Source organism: Diospyros lotus, chromosome 2 (assembly GCF_014633365.1).
Source record: "Diospyros lotus cultivar Yz01 chromosome 2, ASM1463336v1, whole genome shotgun sequence".
Classification (NCBI taxonomy): domain Eukaryota; kingdom Viridiplantae; phylum Streptophyta; class Magnoliopsida; order Ericales; family Ebenaceae; genus Diospyros; species Diospyros lotus.
In genome coordinates, this window is record NC_068339.1 from 8,864,162 (window position 1) to 8,883,701 (window position 19,540).

At 34.6% G+C, this 19,540-nt stretch overlaps 1 protein-coding gene across 1 annotated transcript; it reads left to right on the top strand.

Moving 5' to 3' along the window:
- Nucleotides 1-396: 396 nt before the first annotated feature.
- LOC127793787 (receptor-like protein 52) lies at nucleotides 397-2,606 on the top strand. The gene has a single exon (XM_052324512.1). It carries the CDS (start codon nucleotides 416-418, stop codon nucleotides 2,381-2,383), a length of 1,968 nt encoding a protein of 655 aa, XP_052180472.1. The 5' UTR covers nucleotides 397-415; the 3' UTR covers nucleotides 2,384-2,606.
- Nucleotides 2,607-19,540: the final 16,934 nt, after the last annotated feature.

Sequence of the window (19,540 nt, forward strand, 5' to 3'; positions counted from 1 at the left end):
AAATCCATAATCTCTAATTGGCAGAAGTATTTTCGTGTTCTCCTACCTTCCCGTGCTTCTACCAAATCACCTACTTAAAATCTATGCATCAAACAACCTGATCATTGGTTATTAAGGCCTTTATCTAAATCTATATACCCATACACCGTATAACATGACATCACTCTAAAAAAGTAACTTAGTTAATCTGGCGAAGTGTTTTTCACGTTCTCTTGCCAACATGTGTTTTTTTAAATGGTAGTTGGGATAGTCGTCATGGTCTCCATCAAGAGCCCAAGACTAACGTTCCCTACCCATTGACTAAAATTCCACTGGTGTACCAAGTCTAGTATAGAATCTCTCTTATAAAAATTAGCCGTTTGATTTCACACTTCCTTGCCGCTTCCCACCCCCCCATGCAACCCCGCCGGAAAAAATGTCCCTGCACCTTCTCTTTCTCCTTTCCTTGGCCTTCCATGCAAACGCCCAGCCTCCTGCTGCTGGTTCAGAACAATCCATTCTACTTCAACTGAAGCAATTCTGGTCCAACCCACCTTCCCTCAACCACTGGTCATCTTCTCCGAACTCAACCGCCGCCCACTGCGACTGGCCGGAGATCACCTGCACTGCCGGCTCAGTCACCGGACTTGCACTTGGCCACAAAAGCATCACTGGTCCATTCCCGCCGTTCATCTGCGACCTTAGAAACCTCGTCGCCATTGATCTCCAGGACAATAACATCCGCGGAAAGTTCCCAACGGCTCTCTACAACTGCTCCAGGCTGGAAATTCTCGACCTTTCACAAAACTACTTCGTCGGAGAAATACCCGGCGACGTCGACCGACTGTCGCCTCTGCTCCGGTCGTTCAACGTTAGCGGTAATAACTTCACAACTATTCCGCCAGCGATAGGAAGGTTCCCGAAGCTGAGAATTCTCCGGCTTTTTCTCAACGAGTTCAACGGCTCTTTCCCGCCGGAAATTGGCAACCTGTCTAACCTTGAATATTTGGAGATGTCTTTCAATCATAATTTTGAGCCGATGGCGGTGCCTTCGAGCTTTACGCAGTTGACGAAACTGAAGCAACTGTCGATTAGAGATGCGAGATTGATCGGAAAAATCCCGGAAACAATATGGAATTTGACTGCTTTAGAGATCCTCGACCTGTCAATCAATGGCTTGACCGGTTCCATTCCAAGCGGTGTATTTCAGTTGAAGAACTTAGCTACAATTTATCTGTTCATAAATCAGTTGTCTGGTGACATTCCTCGGTCAATTCAATGTCCAAATTTGAAGATAATTGATTTATCTGAAAACAGCTTGACGGGAACAATACCCCAAGGTTTTGGAAAGCTGACAAAGTTGACGGAATTAGGTTTGTTTATGAATCAATTTTCCGGTGAAGTACCTGAAAGAATAGGCCGGATTCAGTCGCTGACACTTTTTAAGTTGTTCAACAATAACTTCTCAGGAGTACTACCACCTGAGCTCGGGCGGTACTCGAAGCTCAACCTATTTCATGTCTCAAACAACCAATTCTCCGGCCAGTTGCCGCAGTTCTTGTGTGCTAATGGTGCACTGACCAGTGCAATAGCTTTTGGCAACACTCTCTCCGGCGAGCTGCCGAAATCACTTGGTGATTGTAGGAGCCTGCTCTCCCTCAGGGTTCATGGCAATATACTTTCCGGAAGCATTCCACCTGGTTTGTGGACATCACCCTCTCTGAGAACATTGACGCTTCAAGAAAATTCATTTTCCGGTCATCTTCCAGACAAATTGGGGTCGAATTTATCGCGACTGGAGATCAGTAACAACCGCTTTTCCGGTGAAATCCCGGCTGGGATTTCATCCTGGTACAATTTGAGCTTCTTCAATGCAAGCAACAACCTCTTCACTGGCTCAATTCCTCAAGGATTGACGGCTCTTTCTAATCTGAACATTCTGTTGCTTGATGGAAATCAACTTTCTGGGCGTCTTCCAACAGATATGGTCTCATGGAAATCTCTAAATGCCTTAGATCTCAGCGGAAACCATCTCTCAGGCCCAATTCCTGCCGAAATTGGCTCTTTGCCCACCCTCACTGGTCTGGACTTGTCAAGGAATCAGTTTTCCGGCCAAATCCCACCTGAGATTGGCAATTTGAGGCTAAATTCACTCAATCTATCTTCCAATCACCTCACAGGGAGGATCCCAGTTGAGTTTGAGAATGCAGTTTATGACAAGAGCTTTTTGAACAATCCCGGTCTTTGTGCAAGTAATCCATCATTTGGGTTACAAGTCTGCTCTTTGGGATCTCAAAACTCGAGCAAAATATCCCCTCCGCTCCTGGCAGTAATTGTCAGTATAGCAGTGCTCGTGTTAGCTACGATCTCCGTGATCTTCGTGGTCAGAAGAAGAATTTGCTGAAAAAAGAGCCTGGTCGGGATGAAGAGGCTATTTAGCTTAGCGGTTTGACCGCTTATAAGCTGCATAAATAACTTTTCAACTAAGCCACATTTTTAGATGAAGTATTTGATAATACAAATTAACTTAAAAGTTAAATAGTTTAAACACTACCATAATAGTGTTTGAGGAAAGCTAGTACCCCCAACTTCTACTAAAAAAGCTATTGTGTTAACTAATGCTAATATTATTTTGCCCTCAAACATTTTAAATATTTACACCTTATCCCTTTCTTCTCTTACCTTTCCTTACAAATCTGTCATTGCCTCTCCTTGACAAATCTGCCTTTGCCCTTCCTCTAGATTCACCGTCACCATCGCCCCTTCTCCAGATTCGTCGTCGGCGTCGTCCATCTAAGCCGCATCAAGCCCTCTTCAGGGTGGTGGGTCGCGCCATTGCCCTGTTCTTCTCGTTGGTGCATGGAGTATATATATATAAAATAACAATAATATATGTTATATGTATATATAAAACACAAAATAATATATATTATTATTATATATAACATATATAATATATATAGTAATATAATATTAATATATTTTTAATAATTATGTATAATTTATTAATATTTAATAATAAAATTTTACATTTTTTAACATCATGTCTATTTTGGTCTTTTTGTCAAGTTTTAATAACTTATCAGTTCTTTCAAACCAAACACATAAATATTAATTAATAACTTAAAAGTATATTTTTTCAAACACATTATCAACTTAAACACTATCTAACTTTTAACTTAAAAGCTAAATAACTTAAAAGCTATTAAAAAAATGGGTAAGCCAAACAGCCTCTAAACCATTTAGGAACTTCTATACATTTGCTTTGTGTTGCAATATAAAGTGTATTTAAGTCTATGTTAATAATTATTAATTATTCATCTTTATATTCTACTTTAAGCACAAACAATGTGACTCAAGTTTTACGAGCAACACCCAATTGAAATATTTTGATATTTATTTAAGGAAAATGTTATTGGTACACCCATTTTTACATTTTAGACTACATAAGGGGGTATTATGACAAAAAAATCCCTCATGAGGCGCATAGAGGCTAGAAATGGCAAACGGGCTGGCCCGGCCCGGCCCGCCACCAAGTGGCCCGCGGGCCATGCGGGCCGGGCCAAATCGGCCCGCTTAAAAACGGGCCAGCAAATTGCTGGCCATAGCCCGGCCCACCACGGGCCCGCGGGCCAAACGGGCCGGCCAATTTTTTTTTTTTTTTTTTGATATCATAAAGGGCGCGGGCGAGAGCGAGAGGCGCGGGCCAAGGGCGAGGGCGCGGGCACGGGCGAGGGCGAGGGCGAGGGTGAGACAAGGGCACAGGCGAGGGCGAGGGCGAGGGCGAGGGCGATGGCTAGGGCAAGGGCGAGATAGAGGGTGAGCGAGGGCCAGAGCGAGACAGAGGGCGGGCGAGGGCGAGGGCAAGGGCGAGAATGACAGAGGGCGAGACGAGGGCGAGGGCTAGGGCGAGGGCGAGAGCCAGGGGCGAGGGCGAGAATGACAGAGGGCGAGACGAGGGTGAAGGCGAGGGCGAGGGCGAGGGCGAGGGTTAGGGTTAGGGTTAGGGTGAGGGCGAGAGAGAGGCGAGGCTGAGGGTGGGGGGGTTTTGTGGGCCGCGGGCGATTAACGGGCCGGTGGGCCAAGCGGGCCAGCCCGGCCCGCCACCATTTGGCCCGCCGGGCCAAGCGGGCCGGGCCAAATCGGCCCAGCCTTAAATGGGCCAGCAAACTGCTGGCCCTAGCCCGGTCCCGGGCCGGGCCCCAACGGGCAAGCCCGTCAGGCCGGGCCCATTTTGCCATCTCTAATAGAGGCGCGTGAGGTGCATGATATTTTGGTCATAATACCCCCTTATGTAGCCTAAGATGTATAAAATGGATGTACATCTAGCATGATTCTTTATTTAAGCTCAATTCCATCTAATGGCGATTCCACTAGTATTTTACAAAAAAAAAAAAGTATATTATCATATAAAATTATTATGTCATAAATAAAAATCCATTAAAAGATTAAAAAAGTTCAAAAGTTTAAAATAACTCTTTGGTCTAAAAAGTGTAAATTTTTTTATAACTGAGGAATCTTACACAAACGTGCAAAATAGATAATTCCGATATTTAAATTTTTTTTCAAGAAGATAAACGTTATATATAAGAGATAGACATTATCCAAAATAATCCTAATCTCAACAGGGTTAGGAAAATTTAAGATAGATATCATTTGTAAGAATAATAATTCTAACAGGTTTAAGAATGTCAAAATATACGTTATTTGTAAGAATCATATTCTTAGACTATTTATGATTATTTTATATCCCTTTATAAATAAAAAAAATACTTATTTTAAAAAATATACGCTTTTAATATTAATTTCAATATAATATTTATCATCTTCAATGTTTGATTTAAATATTGAAGTGTGCACGCGAATCTATGTGCCCTCTAACTATTTTCTTTTTCGTAGATTCGGACGATTTAACGACGAGGTTTGGAATTAAATAAATTTATTATTATATTTTAATAATAATAAAAATATTATTTATTATTGTCCAAACAATATTAAAAGAATGGAAAGAAATGTATGATTGAAATTAAAGGCGGAATTTTCGCAGGAGCCACCAACTCCCATTGTGGAATGGAAAAGGCATCCAAACAATCGGAGTATTGCTATTCATCCCCACTGGAGATGAACAGCGGTGACATGGAAAATGACATTGAAGTGAATTTGGCATACTTTCACATTATTTTAAGATCTTGTTTTTCCCTCTCTCTCTCTCTCAACGTCCCTTTCTTTATCCCTTTCAAAGGGAACTTCATCCCTTTCAGAGAGACAATACTCAAACAATAGTGGGTTGACTTGGAATTTTAGGAACGGTCTTCTACGACTACGCGGTCAAGCTGCATTATTAGGGGCCTATCTGCATTATTATGGGCCCATCTCTTAATTCAATTTCGACGTCACCTCGTCCTTGAGCAGCCCCCGCAAAAATCCAACAGGAATGAGTTGACTTGACTGGACATCGGTGCTTGAGAATGAACACTACTGTGAAAATTGCATATAATGTGTGAAATTTCAACTTTTCTTTTCTTTTTTTTTTTTTTTTTCAAATTGCTCCTCAATTTTGTGGGAATTATATATTGAGCAGTTTCAAATTTATTTCCCCTCAAATTGCCTACTTAGGCTACAAATTTATATTATTATTGTCATGAGCTATGTTATTATACAATTATAGATATGTAACTTTAAAATTTTAATGATCAATTAACCAAAATAAATACTCAATTATTTCTTAGTGCAATATGTTTAAATTCAGATGATGGTTTTTTCTTTTTTTGCTTTTAATGAGAAAATATTGTTTGGTGTTATTCAACTTTACTCATATAATTATTTTTCAAGTAATCTTAAGACACTTGATGATCAATCAAAAACAAAGAATTTAATATTTATAGATGTGAGGAATTTGTTTCTTTTCAAAGCATAATAATGCAATCATGTTCTATCAAGTTTTCATTTAATTTGAAGGAGTTATTTGTATAAATTTTCTAAGACTTGTTTTGTTGTATAAAACTTTTTTTTAACTTTAATTTTTCATTAAAAAAATTTGTTATTGTCAATTATAATAATTAAAATTTAGAATCTTAGATATTTGGACTGTGTGGAGATATAAAACACGACAGTAACACGAGAATAGTAATGTTGTGAAAAAGTGTGGAAGAATGATCTTTAAGAAATCATTGCAAGGTACACTTTGTAAGAATTATTTTATGATTCACATGATAATTAATGTATATATTTCATTAGATAAATAAATAAAAATTATTTAATATCTTACATGATAATTGAAATGAATATTTTATCGAATGTGATTGCGTGTCTAATGAGATAATCAAATTAAATAGAGGGAAGCAAAGAAAGAGAAGGGACACGCTTGCTACAGGACAGGGAACGTCAGTCTTGGGCTCTTGATGGAGACCATGACTATCCCAACTACCATTTAAAAAAGCACTGTTGGCCAGGTTAACTAAGTTACTATTTTAGAGTGATTTCATGTTATACGGTGTATAGGTATATAGATTTAGATAGAGGCATTAATAACCAATGATCAGGTTGTTTGATACATAGATTTTAAGTAGGTGATTTGGTAGAAGTAGGGTTTGGTAGGAGAACATGAAAATACTTCTGCCAATTAGAGATTATGGATTTGACTTTTATATTAAGTTCATTTCAGAGTGATTTTAAGTAATGTTATACTTATTGTTTATATAGAAACATCAATGAATGTGTCATTTGATAAATAGATATAAGTTGGAGATTTGCTTAGAAGTGGGAGTTAGTAATAAAATATGAAAACGTTTATGAATTTTGTTTCTAAATTAAGTTACTTTTAAAATGATTTCATGTGATAATTTTTTTTAAAATTTATGTAGAAATTAACTAGAATGATGAAGTCATTCGCTATGTAAATATAAGTAGGCTATTATTGCTTTTCTTTTGTAGTATCAAGACAACTTTCATAAAAAAAAAAAAAAATGTCAAGAGATTTTGTGTAGTTTGTGCTTATTCTAGACTTGATCAAAATTACTTTTTATCTTTTTCAAGACTTATTGACTCAAGCACTTCATTAAAAGAAAATTTTCATAATAGTACCCTATGTACACTATCCTAAATCTTTCTATTGATAATGTTGTTGCACAGTTACAACAATAAATTTGTAGAATGAAAACTTCGTCTTCAAGTCGTTTGAGCCTACAAAAATAAGAAAACAATTAGAGGGTGCGGGAAGGTTCTCGCGCAAAAACTTCGACGTTTAAGTTAGACACTGAATATGATGAAAGAAACTGTATTGAAATTAGTATCAAAGACGTCATCTCCTTTTCAGGAATGAATGTCTTATTATTTATAGAAAAATATGGAGTGATTTAAAGTGTAACAAAATCAGGGTTCTTGTAGATAACGTTTATCTTGATTGATGCTAATCTGATTGAAACTAGAATAGTTGTAGATAACATCTATCTTGGTATTTTAAAACCTATTAGAATTAAGATATAGATAAATTGTATCTTTTATAGATGATATTTATCTTGGCCCTTTTAGGGATATAATTTCTTAGAGATAATGTTTATCCAAATATTTTATAATCATTTTAGAATTAGAATTTGCTATGGATAATTATCTATCATTTTCTTGGAATATTCAAAAGAATTTTTAAATGTCGGACTTATCGTGTTTGTGCGCTTTGTGTGGGATCTTTTCTGCATATGGGAAATTTATGCCTTTTAGCCCAAAAAGGCATAAATTTTCTTGAAATATTCAAAAGGATTTTTAAATGTTAGACTTATCGTGTTTGCGCGCTTTGTGTGGGATCCCCCGCATATGGAAAATTTATGCCTTTTAGCCCAAAAAGATATTATGGGCTTTTGGGCTTTTTTTTTTTTTTGTGGCCTTTTAATGGACTTTTACTTATGACACAACAATTGCTTCCCACTCTTGCTTTTAGCTATAAGGCAAAGAGAATAGTACGCTGATTATGCCTCGACGCTGTCGACATATTTTATTTTTGCTTCCCTCTTTTACCTATGACACAACAATATTTTATTTTTGCAGTTCGACATAACGCCTACATTCGTAATCAGAGAGAGTATTTTGTTTTTATTGTTCAACGTGACGCCTACGTTCACAATCAAAGAGAGTATACATATATATATATATATTTTAACCCAGATCTAGCAACCCATATTTGTTTTTAAAAAATATATTATAGATCTGCTCTTTCAGCAATTCAGATTTGTTTCTTCAGCAACCTAGATCTATTCCAGATCTGGTGTAACGACTCTAAAGTGGGTCTAGGTGTTTTAATACTTAATGTCAGTCTAATGGGATTTTAAATGTGGGTCTAAGTATTTTAATATTTAATGATAAATTGCTCTGATAGAATAGAAATAATTTTGGATTGTATAATTTTATATTATGGTTCATGTGATTGTGAAAATAAGTATATGAGTCTAATTTTTAAGAAATTGAAAAATAATGTAATGGGCCTAATTTAATTAGTTAAGGAGTTCGTGGACTATCAGGTGGGTCAATAAATTGTTGAGTTGGGCCTGGGCCCAATGGTAAAGGAAATTTAGGTTTTATTATGTGAAATAAGAAAAAAGAAAATTTAAATAAAACTAAATGTCAAATGTAAAAAAAGCCCTAAATTGGGGCAGATCTGTTAATTTCTAAGGCAGGGGCAGCCTTTTCCTCTCCCTTTTGTTCTCATTTTTCTGTGCGTTGATCCTCTTGTACTTTTGCAATTATTTGTTGTTGATTATGTTTCCTATTCCATTAACCATCGCTTTCTTCTCATTCTCCAGCTGCTATCTTCTTCTTCTTGTTACGGTAACCCCCTGCATATCTCTCTCCTTGTCATTTGAAGCTCAGTGAAGGAAGAGCCCAGCCGGCGATATCTGTCTTGGAATTGCTCCTCAGGCAAGTTTCCTTGACTTTCCTATTTTCTCGTTTATGCAAATTCCTTATTATTCTTCTCTTTATATGGTGCTGGTCCCTATTTGTGTCTCTCATTTTTTGTTATTGTGTGGAGCTATATGCATATATGTATATATCTAACAGTTTTTGGTTCTCCTTCTATTGGTGTCCATTGAGTCTTCATACCTGAGTATCTAGTGGGTCTTATTAAAATTTCAAAAGGGAATAGCATCAACCCTTATTCCTCCAATGAATGGCTTTCCCTTGGTTTAGGAAAGGATACAAATCTTGTTCATCTGTATCCAGAAGCCGAGATTTATATACATATATATATACTTATGTCTCTCTGTATAGTGGAGCTCATTCGAATAGGCTCCCAGCCACTCGAATGAGAGCTCTCTCTCTTTTTCTCTCTCTTACTGTTTGATTTGAATGGTTCTCCATGTCATCTCAGCCATTCGAATCACCCTATTCATATATACATATTCCCTATGGTCCGCTCGAATCATATATAAATACATACACACATAAAAACACATATTCTGGACATAATTGACATCCTTTTGAATTTTGGTTATAACTCTCTCTTATGAGCTCCGATTAAGGCGATTCAAGGTGTTATAGAACAACAGGAGAAAGATCTACAACTTTCATGTTTTGAGTTTTGAGAGATTCAAGTTAAATAATTGTCAAAATCGGGTTTCAATGGGATAAGTGCACACTGAAAACTCAAGCAATCTGAATCACCCACTCCCCAATTCGAATCACTAATCCCCAATTCGAATCACTCACCCCCAACCTGAATCACACTCACCAGATATGCATGTGCCTCTTTTGAATGGCCTTTAACTAATTCAAATCATTCTCATATATCATTCGAATCTGCTTCTCAAATTCATGATTTATTGTAGCGAATCTGACCATGTTTCATTCTTTTAGGTATATCTCCTTGTGATGATATCCGATTTAAAATTAGTTTGATGATTGAAAACTAGACTTAATAGGATTCGATTCGATGTATTATTCGAATGATTTGGTCACATTTTGAGCCTGTAACAACCCAAATAATTTATGTTAAGAAATTCATTGCTTCCTATTTGCGTGTAATCTGACCACCTAGTATTCTTTGGCCTATAACTTTCTGTTTCCATCTCCAAATTGAGATCTGTTTGTTGGGATGAAAACTAGACATCCTAGGCTTCGATTTGATATATTACCCATGTTATTTGTCTTTATATTGAGTCTAGAATGACCCCATCAATCTTGGCCAACAATTTGGAATTTTCTGCTATGAATCATCCTATATATACATTCATATGCCATTCGAATCATGCCCTGCCATTCGAATCAGCCCCCCAAATATATATGTATACCATTCGAATCACTTATACCTATGCATGCCCCATTCGAATGCTACAGTATATATTCAAAGCACCATTCAAATCAGCCCATATATACATATATATATATACACACCATTCGAATCATTTATATATAAATGTATATGTCATTCGAATCACCTACATATATAAACATATACACCATCCGAATCACCCCATGACCCATTCGAATCACTTCCATTTATGCATACATATTCCATTCAAATCAAGCCCCAGCTATTTGAATCACAACTCGTTCGAATTGCCCATGCCTTATTCGAATCACCCCCTGTATATATAATATAAACCATTTGAATTACCTCTTCCTTATTTGAATACGAACAAGTATATAGCTATATTCGAATAAACCCCATCCATATCCAAATATTTATATATATAGCTGATTATATTATATCTGGATGATGCCCTAATTTGAATAATTCAAAATATATGTATAAATATATATATATATATAAATACTTGGTACGCATTCAAATGAATTGTAAAGAATTCGTGAGCCTCTTAGAAATTGATTAAATTAATTGTTGAGTAAATTATTATGTCTCGTGTGCATTCTTGATATGAGGAGAAAACTATCCAGTATTGTGAGATGGATAGAAAATATGTAAGTATGAGAACAACTTTGTGAGATGAAATTTCATGATGTTTATATATATGTGAAAGTGAATGCATGACAAATTTTTGCACACATTCGTTATGATCATATTATGATACTTTGTATTATTATTTTTTGTGTACCTACTATTTTTTGCGGAGAGAAAGAGTACGTACCCTAGAGCACCTGGCATGGGACGAGATGGCCATAGTCCTGCAGATTAGCTCCATATTTATTTGTGAGATTCTATTAAAATGATTCACTTTTACATGTGTTGATTGATGGTTTGAGAGCCTGTGAGATTTGATATTAACATTGAAATAATGTTGTTTTGCATGTGTTGATTGATAGCTTGAGAGCTTGTGAGATTTGATACTGGCATTGAGATTTATGCACATTTGCATAGTGGTATATGGTGGCATGATGTATTTAAATCTGAATTGATAAATTCATAAATTATGAATCTTATACATAATTGCAAAATCCTTGATTACTCTTTTTGGTGTCATCATGTTCTTGGATCATATTCATTATTTATTGTTTCTTGAACTTGCTAAGACTTGTGGCTTACTTGATTTTCTTTGTCATTCTAGGAAAAAGAAAGACTGTCAGTGGGGGGCGAGTCCAGTAGAACTACAACCCAAGGATAGTGGTGTACGAAAACGCGTTTTAATTAACTTGAAGATCTTTAATAGCATTTCAGTGAGGCTAGAAATGAAATGATTTTATTTTGTTAAGTCACTAGAGTCTCTTATTTATTTTGTACGGCCTTCGAGCCTAATCTAATGAGATATTGGAAATGTAATCGAATTTTAATTTAGTTTTCGCTATTAGTAATGAAATGAGTTGTTAGTTTTATTATGGTTTGTTCTCTATCATTTTTATGATGACTTTCTTTCGAATATCCTATGCTAGCGAGAATATTTGAGAGTGGGCCCTTACATTTGAGTACCTGTTTCAATCTATGCGCTTTTTGGGTGTGATTTTTAGTCTCCAGAGTTCGTGGAACACACTCTTGAGGCATGCTTTCTCCACCCAAATTTGATCTCCTAGTGACCATCTTCTTGTGATTTTTTGTTGTCTTTGTTAGCATTCTCCTGGAGATTGCCAAATAATTTCCCAAAGAACTCCGACCTTCATCCTTGCATTATGCCCAATCGTTTTCTTGCGATTTTTTTCATCGTTTTGAGCTTCCCTTGACTTTTGTTTCTTCGTCTCTCAAAAACCTGAGTCTTCCATTCATCTACTTACATTATATATATATATATATATATATTAGGGAAATAGAGATTTTTGGCCTGCCTCATAGCTGCTTGCTCATGTTAAGATGTGTGGCCCACCACTATTGCTTGTGCTCCGTCTTGCCTGGAGCAACGTGATGTGTTCATCATAGAAGGCACTGACTAAAATCGGATCATCGGAGGGGCCGTCGTCGTAGTTTATTGCTGCCTGTCATCATCGTTTGCTTGGATCATTCGCTACTGTCACTGTTTGCCTCAGCCATCGTACGTCGTTGACCGCCACTGTCGTCTCTTGGTCTCCTACTGCGACAGTGTTCGTCGTTTATTTCTCTCGACCGTGCTCTGCCGCCGGCCTTCTCGACGTCTTCCGTTGGGGCCTCTAATTTTTTCCTTTTTTTTTTGTTGATCCGCAATCTTCGTCGTTTTGATTTTTCCTCGCTTTTTCTGGTTAATCTCAATTGTCGTCTAATGGGAGTTTTTGTAGACAGTTTCCTGGGACTCCTCATAAGGCATCCAAACCAAATACACACTCACATATATATGTGTATATATATATATATATACATATACCAATCTTTTTCACTATCTTTCACATGAAGCTTTTCTCAATATATTACAATATTAATGCATATGTATATGATGTATATATGTGCGTATGATACAAAACAATGGCATAATAATTTTTTTTTTTTTTTTGTGATTGTATTTTCTGTTGAACTTGCCCATTTAGCTTCCACGAGAAGCCTCTCATAATACACATAAATCCTTATGCCATCTTTTTCAATTACTTTTCTTTTCTTTTTTTTGCATAAAATAATAATTAAAAAAATGAAACAATGGCAGTTGCAAAAAATATTAAATAAATTAACATATTGTTAATGAGATTATCATATACGTGTAATGCATTCTTTTTTAATTGAGGCTTCATGTGACTTGAGATTGTGTGAAAGCCGTTGTAATATCCATAGACTTTTTGGACGTTTTTCACAGACGACATCAATTGTTATTGTACGGTTATAACAATAAATTTGTAGAATGGAAACGTCGTCTTCACGCTGTCTAAACCTGTAAAAATAAGAAAATAATCAGAAGGCGCGATGAGGTCCTCGCGCAAAATACTTCGACATTTAAATTAAACACTGAGTATGATGAAAGAAACTGTATTGAAATTAGTATCAAAGACGTCATCTCTTTTTCAAGAATGAATACCTCCTTATTTATAGAAAAATATAGAGTAATTTAAAATATAACAGAATCATAATTCTTATAGATAATGTTTATCTTGATTTATCTTTTTATCTAAATCTATATAATAGAATCAGGATCTATACACTGTATAACATGAAATCACTCTAAAAAGGTAACTTAGCTAACCTCAAGAAGTGTTTTTCACGTTCTCTTGCCAACATGTGCTTTTTTAAATGGTAGTTGGGATAGTCGTCATGGTCTCCATCAAGAGCCCAAGACTCACGTTCCTTGTCTTGTAGCTAGCGCGTCCCTTTTCTTTCTCTATTTCTCTCACACTCATTATGCAATAGATATAACCCCCTCAGCCTTTCCCCCTCTCAAACTATAAAAAGACTACAATTAGCCAAAAAATATGAGGGAAAAATATGAACAGTAAAATCTTATGTTAATAAAATTGTTATTATAATTAAATATATATTTATTGAAAAATTGATATTATTTTTACTTTCTAATATTCTTTATATTCTCAATTTTTAATAACTTAAAAGATAACCAAAACTTACTTAATGGTAATTTAAAATTAAAATCTTGTCCCTTTTTTTATGATGAAACCTTCTCAATTAACAACTCTAGAATAAAATTTTAAACTTATATATTATTTATGTGTATATCTACAAGTCTTTAAGATTATTTTATAATTTTTTTATTTGTAATAATTTAATAAAACACATTAATATATGTTAAAATTGAATTAGAAACTAGAGAGGGGAGACATATCGAAAAGATGCAGAAGATGCTAAATAGAGATGAGAAAAGAGATGCTAGAGAGAGAGAGAGAGAGAGAGAGAGAGAAGAGCCGAACAAAGAGAGGAGTCGTTGGAGGAGACGAGGAAATGTTGGAGAGAGATGCAGGAGACGTCGATGTCTTTGTGCTTATCTGTGCATATATATATATTTATATATAAACAGAAGAAGACAGCAAAAGAAGTATGGGTGCGCTTGCACATGACATGTGAAACATCCTTATTGGTTAATACGTGAAAATTTGGAGGAAGGAGAAGCAACGTAAGGGCCCATATGCCATGAGATATGTGGCACGCCCTTACTGGCCTAGTCTATGAGTGGGATCGGTGGATCAAGTGCGATTTTGTTCAAATTAATATTATCATATTTAATATTTGATTTGATTATCTCATTAGATAAACATCATTATATCTGATAAAATATTTATTTCAATAATCATGTAAAATATCAGATAATTCTTACACGTTTATCTGATTAAATATTTACATTAATTATCTTGTGAGTTACAAAATAATTTTTATATAGTATACCTTATAGAGATCATTTTTCGACACTCTTTCACAACATTAATATTCTTGTATTACTGTCCTGTTCTACCTCCATAAAATCTAAATTTTTAAAATTATAAATTTTAATTATTATAATATAATTGACAAAAAAAAAAAGAGTTTTCTACAACAAAACAAGTCTTAGAAAATGTATACAAATAACTCCTTCAAATTAAATGAAACCTTGATAGAACATGATCGCATTATTTTGTTTTGAAAAGAGACTCATAAAGATGGGTGACTTACAACAACTCATCATTGACTGACTCATTCCTCGTATTTGCTTTCCTATGTGCATAACTTTTACTCAACTAGGAGTTTGTGCAAGAACACACAATCTAACATAAATTTAACTCAAAGATAAATTGTGATTTATAAGAAATGATCACTCATTTTCTTTCTAAAGATAATTTCAAGACAAAATTATGCAGTCATACTTTTGCATCTTTGATCCATCCAAGAGTAAATAATACTTGTACACAATACAATCATATTTTAACCACATTAATAATCTTTCATGCCCTCAATAACATCAGAGGCGATATATCCCAAGTTGGACTGGTGGTTCTTGCGTAGAGTAATGATCGAATTCGTAACTCACTAGATTGATATCGACATATTATTTATCCGATTGCTCGACTTATGTTATGAGGGCAAATGTCTTAAAATTACTTAAAAAATAATTATACGAGTAAAATTGAATGATACCAAACAATATTTTCTCATTAAAAGAAAAAAAAAAGAAAGAAAAAATCATAATCTGAATTTAAACATATTGCACTAAGAAATAATTGAGTATTTATTTTGGTTAATTGATCATTAAAATTTTAAAGTTACATATCTATAATTGTATAATAACATAGCTCATGACAATAATAATATAAATTTGTAGCCTAAGTAGGCAATTTGAGGGGAAATAAATTTGAAACTGCTCAATATATAGTTCCCCCAAAATTGAGGAGCAATTTGAAAAAAAAAGAAAAGAAAAGTTAAAATTTCACACATTGGATGTAATTTTCACAGGAGTGTTCATTCGCAAGCACGGATGTCCAGTCAAGTCAACCCATTCCTCTTGGACTTCGGCGTGGGCTGCTCAACGACGAGGAGACGTCGAAATTGAATGAAGAGATGGGCCCGTAATAATGCAGATAGGCCCCTAATAATGCAGCTTGACCACGTAGTCGTAGAAGACGTTTCTAAAATTCCAAGTCAAGCCACTATTGTTTGGATGCATTTTCCATTCCACACGGAGTGGGTGGCTCCTGCGAAAATTCCTCCATTAATTTCAATCATACATTTCTTTCCATTCTTTTACTATTGTTTGCACAATAACAAAACTATTTTTATTGTTATTAAGATATAATAATAAATTTATTTAACTAAAAATATCGTCGTTAAGTTGTCTAAATTTATAAGAAAAAAAAATAGTTAGAGGGCACAAAGATCTGTGTAAATACTTTGATATTTAAGTCAGACACTAAAAATAATAAAGATTATTAAAACTAGTATTAAATGAGTACTTTTTCTAAAATAAGTGTTTTTTTTATTTATAGAGAAATATAGAATAATTATAAATAGTTTAGGAATAGAATTCTTACAGATAACGTCTATCTTGACATTCTGAAACTCGTTAGAATTATGATTATTACAAATGATATCTATCTTGACTTTCCCTAACTGTATTGAAATTAGGATTATTTCAGATAACATCTATTTCTTACATATAATGTTTATCTTTTTGAAGAAATTTTCGTATATCGAAGTTATTTAGTTTATGCATTTGTGTAGGATTCCACACTTATGGAAAAAATTACACTTTTTAGACCAAAGAGTTATTTTGAACTTTTTAAATTTTTTTAATGAGTTTTTATCTTTTTTTAATTGTGAAAGACTAGTGGAATCGCCATTAGATGGAATTGAACTTAAATAAATATCAAAATATTTCAATTGGGTGTTGCGCGTAAAACTTGAGTCACATTGGCCGTGCTTAAAGTAGAATATAAAGATGAATAATTAATAATTATTAAGAAAGACTTAGACACACTTTATATTGCAACCCAAAGCAAATGTATAGAAGTTGCTAAATGGTTTAATCCCAACCATTAAACGATATGATTGAGACTTTGTGGAACTTGTGGTAAAGGTCAACAACATTAGAATTAGTTTTAGCACTAAACGATATGCTTGATGAGTGTTTGACGACCCAACTTATTATCATATTGCAATAAGGAGCATATTAATGGGGTACGGTTTGATCAAATCTCAAATACTATGAGTTTAAAGAGTGCAATGGTTTATTTGTATTGGGAATTTGGAGTTAAACAGTGCAATGGTTTATTTGTTAAAATAGAAATTCTGCATATTTATGATTTTGATTGCATATGCAAGTGTGAACAAATATGTTTCTACAATTAAAATAATTTTTTTTCATTAATATGACATTTTTCATGAAAAACAATTCCAATCATACACATCAATGGAAAATTCCAACCATACGCATGATTGCTAAGTTTTTCATGGTTTGACCTATTTTTCATAGAAAATTGCAACTAGGTTGAGGTGAGAATTGTTTTTCATGGAATTGTTTTTCCAATCAAACACATCCTAAAAGTTTTAAACAATTGAATTGCTTAGAAATTATTTGCATGGAAATTGTCAATTAAATATGTTTGATTGGCTTAATTTTTAACCTATAAATTGTTGTACTTTTTAATCTTTTAGTGTCCAATTGTTATTATTTTTCATAGAAATAGTTATTTTTTCCAATTTCTATCGTTTGATAGTCATTATTTTCCATGCAAATTGTACATTTTTGAACTTGAAATTTTATGTGACCCACATGATGTGCCTTACTTGTTACAATTTTTACGTTGTCTATCTCGTTGTATAATAATTTTGAGTGGAGAAAATATTGAGTTTCTCTGTAAAATTGATGTTAGGAGTCGATGGTGTCCGTGGCGGCGTTATCAACCATGGTTGGAAATCAAACATGACTGCAAATCGGTCGTGGTTGTGGGCATCGAGCTCGTCCCCAACGACCATGGCTTGATTTGCTCGCTATGGTTGTGACCCTATGCCCTCTTCTTGTCGTGGTTTTCTTCTCCATCATGGGTCGATTCTTGCCATAATAGTGGTCGATCGTTCCCATCACTGACCTTGATCGATCTTCATGGTCCATAGCTGACGGGCGTGACTTGATGGTTTCAGTAAGGTCGTCCGTTCGTTCTTCCAACATAATGGGTGGTCGAAAAGGATTCGGCAAGTCACACACGATGCCAGTGGCTGAAAGGCCGAATATCTGGTTGAGGCTTTCAATCTCAACCATGGGAGTGGTTGTTCGCTTGGTGAACAATACAAATTGCCTAGAAAATAAAAACCATCCCCACCATAAGAGTGTTTTCTAACATTTGACGCAAAATTTGCTCACATGATGGAAAGTTAGAAAATAAGTTGCTTAGAACAAAAAAAGGCAATCAAACACTCCAAAGGTTTAAATTTGGGTGAAAAATGAAATTTTGTTCATGAAAAACTTAGCCAATCATATGCATCGTATTATGCATTAAATAGTATTCCCTTCGACTACTCAACACGTGAAATTAAAACTAATTACCTAATAATAGTAAGCTCGTTCATTGCTACTTAGTTAAGATATATCTTGTTTTCTTTTTTATTATAACTAGCTAGGTTTATATTTTTTTAAATCTCATAAATAACCTTATTAATGTTGCTACTTATATCTAGTTATCAAATAACCTAATCATTGGTATTTTTACCAATAGGCAGATTTAGGATAGTGTACTTAGGGTACCATTATGAAAATTTTCTTTTAATAAAGTGTTTGAGTCAATAAGTCAACCTTGAATAAGATAAAAAGTAATTTTGATCAAGTTTAGAATAAGCACAAACTCCTAAAAAATCTCAAGAAATCTTTTTTCTCCATGAAAGTTGTCTTGATATTACTACAAAATTATGAAATATTTAACATTACTAATTGTATTACGAATACCTCATGAAGAATTATAACAGTTCTTACAAATATAACAGATCAAGTGAAACTGATAAATTTTTTGTTAATCTCTTAGGAACTTACTCAAATTACTTTTCAATCTAAGAAAAACATAAAATCTAGTTTCTGATGAAAAAAATCTACAAAAATAGTTAAAACATAGTTTTCTAAACCCTCCTATCAATTCTTGCTTCTACCAAATATAATAGCCTACTTATATTTACATAGTGAATGACTTCATCATTCTTGTTAATTTCTACATAAATTTTACAAACTTTTATCACATGAAATCACTTTAAAAGTAACTTTTATCACATAAGTTGCTTCTTGTTTATATCTATGTATCAAATGGCACATTCATTGATGTTTCTATCTAAACGTAAGCATAAAATTACATAAAATCACCTACCTTATATAAAAATTAAATCCATAATCTCTAATTGGCAGAAGTATTTTCGTGTTCTCCTACCTTCCCGTGCTTCTACCAAATCACCTACTTAAAATCTATGCATCAAACAACCTGATCATTGGTTATTAATGCCACCATCTAAATCTATATATCCATACACCGTATAACATGAAATCACTCTAAAAAAGCAACTTAGTTAATCTGGCCAAGTGTTTTTCGCGTTCTCTTGCCAACATGTGTTTTCTTAAATGGCAGTTGGGATAGTTATGGTCTTCATCGAGAGCCCAAGACTAACGTTCCCTATCCATTGACTAACGATGTTTAACTTCCTTAACCCCTGTTAATGGGGGGGAACAAAATTCCACTGGTGTACCAAGTCTAGTATAGAATCTCTCTTATAAAAATTAGCCGTTTGATTTCACACTTCCTTGCCGCTTCCCCCCCCCCCCCCCCCCCCCCCCCCATG